Source organism: Camelus ferus, chromosome 9 (genome assembly GCF_009834535.1).
Source record: "Camelus ferus isolate YT-003-E chromosome 9, BCGSAC_Cfer_1.0, whole genome shotgun sequence".
NCBI classification, from domain to species: Eukaryota; Metazoa; Chordata; class Mammalia; order Artiodactyla; family Camelidae; genus Camelus; species Camelus ferus.
Genome location: NC_045704.1, coordinates 59,961,773 through 59,977,230, shown reverse-complemented (window position 1 = coordinate 59,977,230; position 15,458 = coordinate 59,961,773). Strand labels below are relative to the sequence as shown.

At 49.8% G+C, this 15,458-nt stretch overlaps 1 protein-coding gene across 1 annotated transcript in view; it reads left to right on the top strand.

Annotated features, from left to right (window-relative positions):
• The first annotated feature begins 2,698 nt into the window (after positions 1–2,698).
• The window catches only part of PTGFRN (prostaglandin F2 receptor inhibitor), a 71,550-nt gene continuing 58,790 nt past the window's right edge, over positions 2,699–15,458 (top strand). Inside the window, exon 1 of the mRNA XM_032486957.1 lies at positions 2,699–3,132. Coding sequence (XP_032342848.1) covers positions 3,084–3,132 — 49 coding nt within the window. The 5' untranslated portion in view covers positions 2,699–3,083. The remainder of the gene's footprint in view (positions 3,133–15,458) is intronic.

Here is a 15,458-nt window from a genome sequence, read left to right as displayed (position 1 = left end):
AACTGAGAACAACTGGTTGGGGCAAAAGCCTTACCTGTAGAGGGGAATACTCACGCTGGCATATAAATACCTTTTGCAACAAAAGCACCACTGGATTCCCGAGTCATGACTAAACAAATGGTGCTGTCTGCTTCAGGTGTGATGTTCCCTTAGTTCAGAGTGTATTTTATCCTTTGGTAGTAGGGCTATCAGAGGATGTGGTGTTATGGCCAAGCACCTGGAGTTACTCATTTACCCTCACTTTCTGCTACAAAAACATCTGTCTTGGGCTGACTCATGACACAGCTGGCTGCCCACCACCAACAGGCTACCCACTTTAGTCCTCATTCTACTGGCCCTGCCTGGACAGTCTTATTTCTTCTGTCTGTTTCCACGATTGTTAAGGTGCTCCATTCATTCAGTAACAGCTGGAGGTGGGGAGGGGAGGGAGAAGAATCCCTACCACCTTAAATATACAACATCTCTTGTAAGCTCATTCCGACACCTCACAGCTAAAGACCTGCTGATCATTCAAGACTCGTTTCTCAGTCATCCTCTCCAAGAAGCTTTTTTGGACAAGTTTCCCCAGGACTGACCACTCCCTTATGTCACAACCGTCCCTTGCAAAGCGGTTACACCTGCGAGGTCAGGATGCACAGGCTGCAAGCACCTCAAGGGCAGGAATTGTCATATTTCCCTCTGTATTCCCAGGCTCTAGCCCAGTGCCTAGCACTAATTCACTCTACAAGTATTTATTGAATAACTATCTTGTGCCAGGCACACTGCCAGACTTTTACTTGTTTGTTAAACAAAAGAGTTTTTAGCAAACATCAAATCTGCAGTAAAATAGGGGGTATAAATTGAGACTGTGATGGTCTCTCTGGCCCTTCCAGATTAGACAGAGATGGGAGCTGAATGTATGTAGTCAGCTTAAGCTGGTATAACAGATATCATAAACTGGGTGGCGTGAACAACAGACACTTATTTCTTATGGTTCTGGAGGCTGTGATGTCCAAGATCAAGGTGCTGGCCCACGCAGTCCCTGCTGAGGGCCCTCTTCCTGGTTTGTTAGACAGACGCCTTCCTGCTGTATCTCACATGGCATAGATACAATCTCTCTCATGTCTCTTCTTATAAAGACACTAATCCCATGCGTGAGGGCTCCATCCCCAGGACCTAATTACCCCCTAAAGAGCCCAAGTACCACTGGAGATTAGAGCATTAATATATGAATTTGTGGGGGGGGGCACAAATATTCAGTCTATAGCATGTGCTAAACTGAATGTGATTAAGTACCAGAATGTGCTTTGGCCATTAAGCACTGTGGGTAGTTGAGAAAGGGAAAGATCTGAGCTTCTGGAAGGGCCAGGCCTTACTATTCTCTGAAGCTCCAGCTTCTCACAAGGCCTGACATTATGCTTGCATGTAAGGTTGGTTGAATTAAATTGAAAAATTTCCCAGAGAAATTCTAGAGGATTCTGTGGGAAGGGAAATGGAAAGGAATTGTAGGCTGGGTGAACAGCATGAAAACCTTGGTGACAAAAATGAGTTTAAAACAATCTTTTAATTGTGTTAAAATATATATAACATAGACTCTACCATTTGAACCATTTTTAAAGGGTGCAGTTCAGTGGCATTGACATTATGGCCCCACCAGGGATGAATTTTTAAGAGTCTCCTACAGAAGGGTTCATACCTGGCTAATGGCACATTTGTTAGTGGAAATAAGAAACACTTATTAGTGGAAAGAATGATGCATTAGAGTAAAAACAATGTTCCTCTCCCCAGTTTGGGCAGTTTCCCATTAACATCTGTGATTTGTTTTGCATATGCTAATAAAAGGCTGTGGTGTGGGGGTTGGGGGGGGCAGTGCTGCTCCCTGTAGTTTTCTTTTTTTAGCTCATTTTTAAAATCTTTTTTCTTCCTGTATGCTTGAATCATCTTTGTGACGTTTTAAACAATGAACACTAATTTTTTTCCCCAATAGTGGGCCTTTTGTATTCAAATCAAAAGCACAAAACCCTATTGTGGGGGTAAAAGGAAGCTTTATTGGCAACCAGTTGTGTCCACTTAAAGCAATAAATATAATGTCTAAAGAATACATTCCATAGAAGTACTGTAACTATTAATACACTTGGGTTCCCAGTTCGCTGCCACCCCCTGCCCCCACCATGGATCTATTTGTGGGAAGCGCTAATCAGTGCCATAGGCACCCTGGAGAAGGAAGGAGGCGGGCGAGGGGAGGGGAGGCCCACCCAGCCACAGGGCAGTGGGCAGAGCAGAGTGAGACCTGGGTTCTGGTCTCGCCACTTCCGCTGTGAATCCTGCGCAGGGCATCAAAATACTTAAGGACTCTACCTTGGAGGCTGGAATCCCTGCCCTTGAAAGTCCTTTCATCTCTTTCAGTCTTATCCCAATAATTTTTCACAAGGGCCAGGAGACTGGTGGCTGGGAGCTTAGCTGGGATGAGTGGGTGAATGTGCTGGGACTCAGCTGAGGGAATAGTAGCCACGCGTGGGTGACTCCAGAGTGATGGAACTCGGGGTGGCTCGGAATGCAGCTCAAGCGATGGGATTTCCAGACAGAGTCTTTCCAAGGCCAACTTTTAAAGGTCGGAGGAAAGTTTGTCGCGGGGCGGGGGCCCGGAGGGGAGAGCGGGGTGGGCTCCGACGCCTCCTCCCCTTTAAGCGGGTGGCCCCGGCGCTGCCTCCGTTACCTGGAGCGGGGAGGGGCTTGGGAAAGTTTGTGTTTGTTGCTGGCAAAGCGCCGGATGGGAGGCGCGGGCGGGCGGGCGCTGCGGCTCTTCCCTTCTCCTTTCGGGAAGCGGTCGGGGCTGCACGCTCGGCTCGGCGGGGCGGCTCCGGCGCCCGGCTCCCGGTGCCCGGCCGGCTGGAGGAGGAGGGCGGAGGCGGGCGGGCGGGCGCGGAGCGAAGGGCGCACGTCCGCCTCAGCGCTGGGATTTCTCGGCTCGTGAGGAGAGCGGAGCAGGCGCGCGGCCCAGGCGGAGGAGCGCTGACTCTGGAGCAGCCGGAGCTGGAGGAGGAGGAGGAGGAGAGGCGGCGGGGAAGGAGGAGGAGGGGGAGAGTCGCTCCCGCCCGGCGAGCATGGGGCGCCTGGCGCCGAGGCCGCTGCTGCTGGCGCTCCTGTCGCTGGGTGAGTGCACGCGGGGCCCGGCGGGGGCGCGGGGGGACCGGCGGGCGCGGCTGCCTCGCGCGGCCTGGGGCGCCGAGGGTGCCGGGGCGGCTCCCGGGAGACCCGGCCGGGGTCCGCGGGCGGCGCGGCCCGGCGGGCAGCGGGCGCGGGGCCGCCCGGAGTCGGCGCGAATCCGGCCGGGCTGCGCGGGGTGCGAGCCGTCGTCCTCTAGGCCGAGCCCCGTCCCCACATGTGCGGGGGGAGTGGCCCGCGGCCGGCTTCCCCCGGCCCTCCCTACCTGTTAGCCTCCGGCAGCCGGCTCACCTTGAACTCCCGGCCCGGAAGGTGCCAGCGGTCCCGGCCCGCGCCCCAGCTCGGGAGCGGAAATCTGCGGTTTGATCTGCCCCGCCATGGCCGGGACCGGCCCAGCCGCGCTCCGCGCTCGCTAGCCCGCGCCCAGCTGCCTTTCCAGGGAAGCCGGAGGACCCTCCAACTTCCTCCTACGAAGGTCACCGTGTGGCCCGAGCGCTACGATAAAAATTGGTGTGCGGGTCCCCCGTCTTGTTCGTTGTGGCTCGATCTTCTGCCTCAGCCTTCTCCTACAGCTCCACAGCTGCCTGGCTGCAATTTAGACACAAAGACCTAGGAGCCTTGGCTTCGTCAACTTTTCCTACCTGTTACTTTTTCTCCCTTACTGTCCCCTGCCTTCTACCCTCTCGAAACCTTGGTGCCTCTTGATTTATGGCCCAGCGCCCTTCTCCAACCCTAGGAATCTTTGGTGGGTTTTTTTTTATTATTATTATTTTTCCCTCTTTATCTCCCCCCCCCCCCATCCACAGGCACCATCTTCACTTCATCTAATACGATTATATGAATATAACCACTTGGTTATCAGCCACAGAAATCCATCTGCTTATTAAGTGCCCACCATGGAACACAAGGACTGACTCTTAAATGCTTTCGCTTTCCTGAGTCCCTTTGGGCAGTGTGAACCAGAACTGAAGGAATCAGTGACCTGACCAGGGGTTTTCTCCCACACCCCAAGAGAAGGCAGGTCTGAATCTCTGAGCAAGCGCGTGGTGTGTGGTGTCTGTCCCAGCCAGGAGAACCCAGCTGTGCACAGGGTGAATGACTACAGTGCACTTACGGTCAGAGGAGGGTCCCAATGGAGGCCTTCGGCAGCCACTCCCCTCCTCTGGCATCAGGGCCCACACAATCCCAATCCCCATGACTCCTGCTTCTGGGGGGGCAGCCTTTCTAGCTGCTAGTGTGTTTTCTTCCTTCACCTCTGAGGGGTTTTCTGGAACTCACTCCCCAAGAGAGCTCACCCAGGCATATTGCTTTAGCTGCCACCACGTGCAGGACGCTTCCAGATCGTTCAGTAAATTTGGGAGCGTCTCTTCTGTTGTCTCAGGTCCTAGTGCTCTTATTCTCTACTTTTCACTCCGGGACCCTTGTCAGCTCTCCGTTTGTTGTACTCTGCTGGTGGGAGTCGTGCCCCTTCCACAACTGGCAGACGTGTCTGGGTCCAGCAGGGCTGTGGCCACTGTTGTACAGATCATGCGCTGCTCAACTCTAGGAGCTGCCGTTCACTTCATAGTCTGGGTGAATGACCCTCCCTAGAGTTGTGCTGGGCAATTCACAACCTGTGTACCAGTTAAGAGGGTGGGGCCAGGTAGGGATTGGCAGAGAATGTCCGTGGGTAATTGTGGTAGGGGAGAAGAAAGGAGAGGGGACAAAAAGGGACTGGTGAAAGCAAAAATGGAAGTGGGGCAAGCACAGCTTGGGGGGAAGTCTTGGATGTATTCCAGCGTATCCTGCCCTGGCTGGACGTCTCATGTCAACTACACAAAGGGAATATCTGTGGTGTCTCCAGCCAGTGCCTCGTCCCCTAACAGTCCCTGAACTTCATGCTCCATCTGATAACTCTGCCACACGGAATCTCACTCAGTGTGACTTCAGTGTGACCTCTGGGAAGCCCTCCCTCCCCTACCACTGTGGCACTGTTCTGATTCCTGAAACCCAATATGTTGATATGCTAGATCATCTTTCCTCTTGTATTGCATCCTGGACATAATCTTGCTGTCACTCTTTTCAACCTCCACATTCACACTGTCCCTCAATTCTGCCGCTTTTCCCATGGTGCAGACTCCAGCATCTTCTTTCCTTCCCGTATATAAAGCTACTGTCTTAGCCCAGGTTCTGACGGTTCTGGCGGTTCCCCACACAGATCTTCCTGTTTGACTTTTGCCTCCAGCCTCCCTTTTAAGTTCATCATTTTCCTAAAGGATTGTTTTTGGTGGTCCCACCTTGGCTCGTTGGTTCCTTATGATTTCCTTCCAAGGGTATTCTGCCCCTTGTGTCCTCTCCCCTCTAGTCTTCTCTCTGATTCAGACTCATCTTTCTAAGTCACCTGTTTGCTCTCCTTTACCTGGAATGCGTGTGAACCTCCTGGCCTTTCCATTTCTCATGGCCTGGGAATGCCCCTCCTTCTTCTCTCCTTTTGCCTGTATATTTCCTCCCCCCCCCCACAACTACTTCCTCCATAAAGCTTTCCTGACTGAGCCTACCTTTCACGATCACAACAGAAAGAGTGGGTTTTCACTTCCATTGCTGGCGTCTGCCCTGTCTTGTCCATCCATTCAATGCAGCATTTCTTGAGTGCCTACTATGTCCATCAGAGTATCCCAGACAAATGGCCAAGACACAGCGTCTCACTGAGTGGTCCGTGGGGATGGGCAGACAGTTAATAAAACAGCCAACTGCAAGCCAGAATGAAATACCTGACATAGAAACCCAGGTGCTGCTAGGAAGCAAGGGAAAGGATGATTAATTTTGACTTGGGATTGGGGTTGATTTTTGCTGAAGAAGTGACATTTGAGCTGAGCCTTGAGGGTAATTAGTATTTTGAAAGAAAGGATGGAAGAGCTTTCCAGGCTGTCGGGAAAGGCATCCAGTGTGGATGAGTGGAAGTACCTGGCTCATTCAGAAAGGGCATGTAAGTTCCATGTGACTGGAGGTGGAGGAGGGGGATATCCTCGGAGGGCAAGCCAGAAAGGTGGGTTTGGGGTGGATCCTGATGGCTCTTCGTGCGCACCGTGAATGTGGGCTTGTGGGCGCTGCCACGCAGCCTGTGCCTCTCCCTTCGCAGCACTTCTTCATCTCACTGTGTGCCGTTGTTCCTGGTCACAGTCCCCAGCCCAATTATATCCCATGGGCCAGGGACCATGCTGGTCTTGTTCACTGTAGTATTTCTCTTACTAATCGGGTGCCTGGCACAGAGTAGGCATTTGATAAATATTGGCTAACTGAATGAATGCGTGGATACATCGTTTTACCTTGAAAATTTGCAGAGTGAGATTACTCCAACATGGCGATGTGTTTGAGGAAGGGCAGTCTCGTGGAGCGCAGCATGAATTAGAGAGTGGGAGCTACAAAGGTTGTGGAGAGGGATTAAGATACTCTCTTAATGTGTGTCTTTTAAAAAAATTTTGCAAATCCATTGGAATAGTTTTTAAACAACAAAAGCATCTATATTTTAAGATTCAAATAACGTAGAAGGATGTTGTATTAATTGGGTAAGCTAAACTGCTGTAACAGATAGACGCAAAGCACAGTGGTTCAAACAATAGAAGTGTCTTTCCTAACAGTCCTGTTTCCAGTGAAATGCTTGGGCGGGATCCCTGTTCCACACAGGCATTGTGGCTCCTAGGCTGATGGCGGTTCTGCTGTCTTCAACCCCCGGTTTCTAAGATCACTTGGGTTGTCATCACGCCTTTCCAGCCCCATTAAAGGGAAAGAGCATGGAGGAGAATATATGGAGGCTTCTTTGGCCAAGCTGGGAAGAAGCCCACATCTCTTCTACATACACACCTTTGGAAAGGATTTAGTCCTGGCCACACTAGCTGCAAGGGAAGCTGGGCAGTGCGGAGAGCCTGGTAGCTGTGTGCTAACTACTGCAGGAGAAGACAGATGTGAGGGACAGCTCACAGTCTCGGGGTCACTTATAAAGGGTATACAGTAAAAGGATGAACGGGCCCGCCCTCCTGCCGCCCAGGCACAGCCACTCGTGTATAATGTACAAGTGTCCGTGAACTGAATATTTGTTCTTGTCTCGTAGGTCTACACAGGGCTGTGCACCTAATGGGCATGGAGTAGTAACAGCTGCATACCTAGCGTCAGGCTCTTACGTACATTCTCTCACTAAATTCTAACAACAGTGCTTTAAGAAAGGTACTGTTATTTCCTCCATGTTACAGATGGGGAAACTGATGCCCAGAAAAGTTAAATAACTTGTCCAGAGTCATACAGCCTCTCCATGGCTGAGCCAGCATTGGATCACAGGACTCAAATTTTGTCACCCCTAAGAAAAGGTTAATAATGGTTCCCCATAACCTTACGTGTGTCTCGCTTGAGAGTGGTTTAGGCGAAGGATGATAGGGGTTTGAAAGCAAAAGTACAGTTAAAAATAGGAAGGTGTGTCACAGACATAGTAAACAAACTTATGGTTACCAGGGGCGGGGATGGCGGGGGAAGGGGGTGGGAAGAGATATACTGGGAGTTCAAGATTTGTAGATACCAACTACTATATATCAAATAGATAAATAACAAGTTTCTTTTCTATAGCACAGGGAAATAATATCCAGTATCTTGTAGTAACCTATAATGAAAAAGAATATGAAAAGGAATATATATATATATATGTATATGTGTGACTGAAACATTATGCTGCACACCAGAAATGGACACAACATTGTCAACTGACTATATTTCAATTTAAAAAAAAAAATGGAAGGTCTGGGATGAACACAGCCCAGGCATGGTTCCTGAAGGGAGGGGCGGTGCCAGGATGCACCTCACAAATGTGGCAGCTCTGTACCCCCAAGCACATCACCACCCCAGAGGAAAGGGGCCAAGCTGCAGCTTCCTCCCAAAAGCGCTGGAGAAGGGAGGCTGACAGGAGGAACCCTGGTGACTTCGTCCAGCTTAAGGGTCTCTGAAATGCTATCGCCTTCAGAGAGTCCTCGGTGCTCATTTCAGCCTTGTTCACAGAATTCCTGCATCTGCCAGGCTGATTAATGCCTGCCCTGGCTGTAATTATTCCTATTAGCTTGCTGAATAGGAACTCTGGTTGTCAGTGCTCACTCCTTACAAGGCAGCCGGGCTAGTGGGCATTTATATGGTTATTTCGTTTCCTTGCTGATCTGCTGAGCTGATTTCTACCCCATAGGTTGCATGTATATTTTCATAGCAGCGCTGTGTCTGCCAGTTAAATAAGGTGTGCTTGTCTGTCAATGCGTGTCTGCGTCTCACTTTATCAAACGAAGTTGGGGGAAGCTGTCAGGGCAGTTCCTAGCTCTTCTGTTTAATTGCCTTGGTTTCTTAAAGGCAGGGTAGCAAGGCCATTTGACTCTGCTTTGGGAAAATAACTGGAACTGGCAAAAATTCTTCATGATTTATCTTCTGGAAAAGGCGAAGTGCTGCAGTTGGCACAGTCGGTGCTTTTCAGATCTTGGAATATTTTCCTCCACACCAACTGTAGTCTCTGCAAAGCAGCAGAATTAGACCTGGTAGTGAACGCCGTCGTGGACCAGCAAGGCGATTTCCAGGAGGCTGGAGATGATGGCACGGCAGGCACGTTTGTGTTCTTCGAAGGCGGATTTCTCCACAACACTCCCTGTGTGTTTGTGCTGGATTGTGGAGTCGCTAAGCAGCATGATTCAAGTTTAAGTATGATGTTCTGGGACCTTAATTGCATCCTGCTTTGCACCTTTATAAGCAGCTGAATGTGAGAGCACTTACATCACTCAGGATATTTCAGGCGAATGGAGAAGCAGTGTTTGGCTGGTGTTACTCTGTCTAGGATGAATTTGCCTTAGAACTGTGAAGAACAGAATTGTGCTTAAGGATTCAGGGCATATTTTAGAATGGGTGCTACCGTGGAATCCTAATGAAATGGAGGCCGTGTGCACACAGATGGCTTACTTCTCAGACCTTAAAAGTGACACCAAGCCAAGAATGTCCTGATAATGGCTCTTCCTTGGTCTCACTTAGGGCTGAACTAGGTCAGGACTTCCTAGCTTGTGGGCCATGGTAAGGGACCCACATGGGGTTCAGGTGGGTTGTAGGTGTGTCATGATACTGACACCCTCAGCCCCTGGCTCCCCCAGGTCAGAGCCACCTCAAAACCAGAAGCCCTGTCTGCCCTGAGAGCCATACAGCCAGTGCCATCTCCTGTGTGTGCTGTGAGTGGATGGAGATTGGCGGTCCTCTCTCTTACCTGGGAGCCACAGACCTTGATCCCCAGCCCAGCATTGGAATGGGCAGTTGGAAGATGGAAGTTGCTATGGCCAGTAGCTCATCTGTTCGCTCAGTGAATACTGAGAGTGCCTCCTGCTCCACGCCAGGCATTGTTCCCAGCGCTGGGGATTCCACAGTGAACAAAGCTGACTCAGAGCTGCCCTCCGAGGGTGGGACAGGACGCGCTGCATGTGTGGCTGGTGGTGTCACCAGGAGGCAGCACCACCTGGATGACGGGGTTAAGAACCAGTTCTTGGGAATGCTTGCAGTTAGGGGACGGGAAATGGAAGGGGGAGTCCTGGAAGGAGTAGTCACAGGGATGCCAGGAGAACCAGGAGATCACTCTCCCAGATGCCAAGGAGAGATGAGTGTGAGCAGATTTGTTTTGCGGGAAAACCAGAAAAATAAAGATAAAGAGAAGCCCTGGACTTGGAGGCTGAAGAGGGCAGAGGGGAGAGGAGGAGGAGCGGGACAGACAGGGAGCAGTGCGGTTGGGGCATGTGGTTTCTGCAGTGCTCCCAGCCTGTTCAGCTGTAAGGATGGCCACAAAGTCCCCAGCCACGTCAGCTAAGGTCATCTATATGTTCCCTTTCATTTTCTGTGTAAATTGGAAGTTTCCCCCATGTTCCTTCGGGTGTCTTCTTCCATGTTGATTGGTGGAATTAACCTTCTCTCCAATACCTGCTTTGAGGCCTTCAGCTGTTAGTTGGAATGTCCAGCATGGGGACTTCCTGGCAGTTTTGTAACCCGTCTTTCTCCCATCTTCATCAGCTAAGATTTCAATAGTTTGTATTACAAGTAAACCATGACATGACTATTTCTGCTCTTCAGAATCACTTAGGGAGAGAAAAAAATAGGGCTCAGGCTTTGGAATCAGTCCCCCATTTGGATCTGGATCTTCCCTCCAGCAATGTGAGACTGGACAGGTTTCTTAACCTCCCTGAGCCTCATATTCGACACACGTAAGAAGGGACTAGTACCTTTCTCGCAGGTTTGTCATGACAATTAAAAATAGTATGTCTAGAAAAATGCACACGTTAAACTTAACATACGTAAATCCCAGAACTTTGCTACTCAGAGCAGGCTCTGGGGACCAGCAGCACCGGCAGGCAGCACCTGGGATATCTCAGGCCCAGTCCAGTCTGCTGAAACAGAGTCTGCAGTTTAGCCACACCCCCAGGGGATTCAAACGCTAAATTTTGAGAAGGCTTTGTCTGGAAGAGTACTTGATATGTGGGTGTTTTGGTGGCCTGGGCTTCCTTGATGACCTCCGAGGCAAAGGCTGTGGTCAGAGAGTCAGAGCTAGAGCGGCATGGGATGGCGTGGGCTCCATGGGAGTGCAGCAGGCGTCCAGTTAGCCATGAAGGGTGTGGCTAGCTTAGGTCTGTAGAGGGGGCGGTCAGCCTGGTTTCATGACCTTACCCCACCATGTTCAGCAGCCGGGGAGCGAGGCAGGGACTGGGTGTTGTCTCCACAAGATGAGGGTGGGGGGTGAGGGATGCAGGAATCTGCAGAAAGCTCAGACAACATCCCAGACACAGTTGGCCAAGGAGTCCAGTGGGACAGGCAGCTGAGTGAGGCCAGAGGGCCTGGGGAATCGCGGAAGGTTTGAGGGACTAGAGGACAGGTTGAGGGTGAAAAAGCAGATTCAGAGGCTCAAGGGAGTAGATGAGCCGGGAAGGTAGGAGGCGAGGGTTAAAAGAAGTAACTTCTGAGTAATCCGAGGGATAGTAGTCTGGGTGGGTGGCAGCCAAAATTTTCACCTCTCACATCATTTTGGCTAATTTACATCTAGCATCTGACTGGGTCAGGCCTTGAATGGCTTTGGAGACAAAGGTGTGACTTTTTAGAAGTATTAGTCCCAGGTGTTGTAGGGGAAAAGTTGTAACCTGTGACTAAAGTGAATGGAGGGTTGGGAGCAAGTGTGCTGGGGAGGAACCAATATGAGGATTATTTCCTCCCTAAGAAATGTCTTCCTACCTTTTACATAGCACTTATTTTGCACCAGGCACTGTATTTTCCATATATTAACTCATTTAGTAGGTCTCATAACCCGATGAGGTAGGTACCACTATGACCTCCATTTGATAGATGAGAAAACCGAGTCACAGAGAGGTGAAGGTCACGCAGTAAGTGGCTGGGCTGCTGGGATTCAAGTCCAGCTGGCCTGGCTCCAGACGCAGGCCTCATAACCACAATACACTGTTCTGCCTCTCTGTCTTAGGCCAGATGTTCAGGGTCAAAGACATGTTTGAAAACACAGAAAGGAAATGATACAGTTAGCTTTAGCTAATGTGATAACATCTGTGTCCTCGTCTTTTAAAACAGGAGGCTGGGATTCTGGCCCTTGATCTTCCGCTGCTAGTTTTATGACCTTGAACAAGTTGCTGAATGGCTCTTCGCCCCTGTAAAGTAAGGGACTGGGCTAGCTGATCCCAAAGTCCCCTTCCATCTCCGGAATTCTTTGAGTCCATGCTGACCCCTGCTGCCGGCCATATGGGCCGCCCGGTCCAGCCCTGGCTCCTCGCCCCGTCTTCCCCAGCACTCCTGTCTGCAGCCTGTGCCTTTCATCCCTCACCTGCCTGGCAGCTCTCCACACCAGGCATCGGTGCCTGAGGGCTCTGGGACTGTTAGCTGTTCCGCCATTGCAGCAGCAGTTACTCCTCCTCCGCGCCCGTCCGTGCAGTGACGCTGGCATCTTTCCTCCCGGTGCTCTAGGTTACCAGGGTGTCACCACCACTGGACTAACTGCGTTTTCACATGGACCTCTGAGAAAAGTCAGAGAAACAGTGAAACCAATAAAGTGTTTCTAGATGACAGACTGTTCTTATCACTGATTTTTTTTTCTTTTTTGCAAGTTTTGTGGAAGGTGTCAGCCACAAGTAAGTTGTCGTTGAGTGAGCAAGGCTTGGCCCTCAGCGCTGTGACTTGTGTTTTCTTCCTCACTGAGCACTCACTTTGAGCTGGTAGACAGTTATGCACCACAGGCCCTCTTTTTCCGGACACCGGCAGACCACAGCGAGAAGAGATGCAGACACTGTGAGCTGGGTCCAAATGTTGGCAGTGCTTTGGATTTTCCACCTTCCTACAGAGCAGGAAAGTTCAAATTCCAGCATCTCCAATCAGTGGCCTTAATTGGCTAAGCAATGTGTTCTAGTGTTTTGGGGATTTCCTTCTTTTTCATTCTCTTAGCCTGGAAGGGAAAGGCACAAATGACGTTGGATACGATAGCAAATGAAAGGATACATCCTGGAAAACCTCCCTGCTGTTGGTGGGAACCTGTGCTATGACCGCAATCCTCACTGCACCCTGCCCTCCTGGCTACTCTCAGGGGCACCTATGGATGCTGCTACTGACCCAGTGAGGTTCTCTTACTCATCATGGATGCAGATCTTTTTGAGGCTTATCCAGAACCTCCTGGGAATGAATCCTCCACTGTGTCTGAAGTGGCCTGCTGCCTTCTGCTATTCTGGAGATGAAGGGGTGGATCGTCCTTTTTGAAGGTACTGCCCCTTTAAGACATCCTAAAAACAGAACGTTAGCTGATTTGGTGTTTGTCCAGTACGCTGCGACTTTGCTTATGCTGCAGCGAGGAGTTAAAAAAAACAAAACCAAACCACTTTTGGCACAGCTATTCATTTTTCCATTTTCCGAAGGCTGGCACATCCAAATGTTTTCTTATTTATTAGAAGGCATCACAGTCCATCATCTTTGATTGAGAAATCCATACAGTAAGCTAAAACTGCAGTGCCTAGCCCAGAGCCTGGCACGTGATGGGCACTTAGTCATGTTGGTCGAAGGAAACACAGTAGTGAGTAAATAATTTGTGCTCAACTCTTCATACACAACATTCCTATTTTTTTCCCTATGGTCTTATTTTCTGGTGCTTCAGCAGCATTTAGGGACTACTTACCATGTTTCTGACATTGTGAAAGATTACAATATACACACTACTATATATAAAACGGAGAAACAACAAGGTCCTACCATACAGCACAGGGAACTGTATTCAATATCTTGTAATAGCTTATAATGGAAAAGAATATGAAAAGGAATATATATGTATATGCATAATTGAATCACCATGCTGTGCATCTAAAACCAACAACACTGTAAATCAACTACACCTCAATTAAAAAAAAAATAGAATTACAAGGAATTAGGAAATGGAGTCCAAAGTGGAAACTGAACCAGTTAGAACTGAACAGCAGGATGGATCTTCGTTTTTAAACATCTGAGTGGATGGATTAGATTATTAGATTATGAGATTGTGCATATGGGGCTGCAGAATTTTAGGGCTAAAACTGAGACCAGGAGCTGCTTTAGAGTAAGGCTCCATGGAACAGGTCGATCTGGAAAATGGTTTGAGCCCAGAGCAGGAAAAGCATTTCGGATCTGAAAATGACTGGCACAGTTTCTCAGAGGTGGGAGTAAAACTGGTGTGTGCAGGATGGTGTCCCATTTGGGGATTAGCTGACTTGAACTGGAACAGTAAGAGAGACTTCAGGGGGTATGGATATTAAACTCTGGGGAAGGGAGGTGGGCAGAGGGGCGGAACGGGAGCAGAGTCACCCTGAAAAGTGTCAGTGGCATCATTGGTAAAAGCCCACATGCATGAGGCTGGTGAGGTCTGCCCGGGCTCACAGGAAGCTAGCCTGCTAAATTAAGGTGGTAAGTCAGGCCATAATCATATTTTTGGTCATTTCTCACAAGGAAAATGGCTCACCAAGCAATTACTGATGAGCCCCTTAGGTAGTTTATCAGAGCATTTCTCCAAAGGACCCTCAGCTGATAAGAGACACAGAAAAGACTCAGAGGAAGGATGGGGAATTTTAGATGGTTTTCTATGGAAACAAGGTTTATGCAGTCATGTGGTTTATTCATCAGAGTCCCACTTTAATAACAGTTTATCCCGAAAACAAGTTTTTTCCGACCATTAATGTGAGTCCCAGAAAGCTTCATGTTGAACCTGGCTTGTAGGTCCCTGGGGACGGTACCGCTGTCACCGCACCTCTGGAGTGTCACAGAGGCAGCGAGGAGCCCCAGGCCCAAGGGGAGTTATCCCACAGCAGGCTGTGTTTGGTCCTGAGAAAACAGTGGTAAGGCAGGCTCTGTGTTCTCTCCAGCGTGTTCACTGATGGTATTTGGGCCTCAGGACAAAGAAGCACATAATCACGTTTTAATGACTCCGCTTGAAGTTCTCCCAAGCACCCCTCACTCCATGGCCTTAGAAACGACTGTCGTCTACATGCACATTGCCCGTCTTATGTTTGTACGTGGTCTGGGAGTTGCTTCCATTTGATTCTTTGGAGCCCAGTTCAAGGCTCACTTCCTGGAGAGGTGAGCATGCCTGCTGACCCTGTAAACTAAGCACACAGCTGCATCCGGTCCACTGTCGTGGGGTCGCACTGGGCCCCATCCATTCAGAGCACAGTGGCAATTTCTAATGATCTGTGTACTGGGCTGAGTGTCTGTCTGTCTCACCCCAGACTGTAAGCACCATGAGAGCAGGGCCAGGTCTGTTTCTGTTTACCCTGGTGTCTTAGGACTTTGAGGCTTTGAATGATTAAATTATTGTGTGTGTTTAGAAAATGCCGGTATATATCTCACATATACATATATAACACATACAATATATGACATGTACAGCACATGTCTGAAGTCCATACATAAAAGCCTGCATTGTGGGCCTTATGCCATAAAGGGGACAGAGGTTATCTGTGTGTCTTCACTGTCTTTTTTTGTTACTACCGTAGCATTTCCGAAATAATTGCTCTTGACTTCATTTCTGAGACGGAGGTTCGTGGGTGGGGGTGGGGTAGGAGAAGATGGAGTCCACATGTGAAGAGGAGGGGATGGGAAAGTCCTCACCCTGCCTCGTGGGATTGTCTCCTTTTTCCTTGGCAGCTGGTGTAGAAGACAGACGACTCATGGGTTCTGACTATTGTCTCTCTGCTCCCTCCACCCTTTCCTCCCTTTTTGGGGGTTGGCAGAGCCTCTCCCATCCCCAGCTGGCATCTGCTCCCTTCCTGGGCTTCATCTTGGTT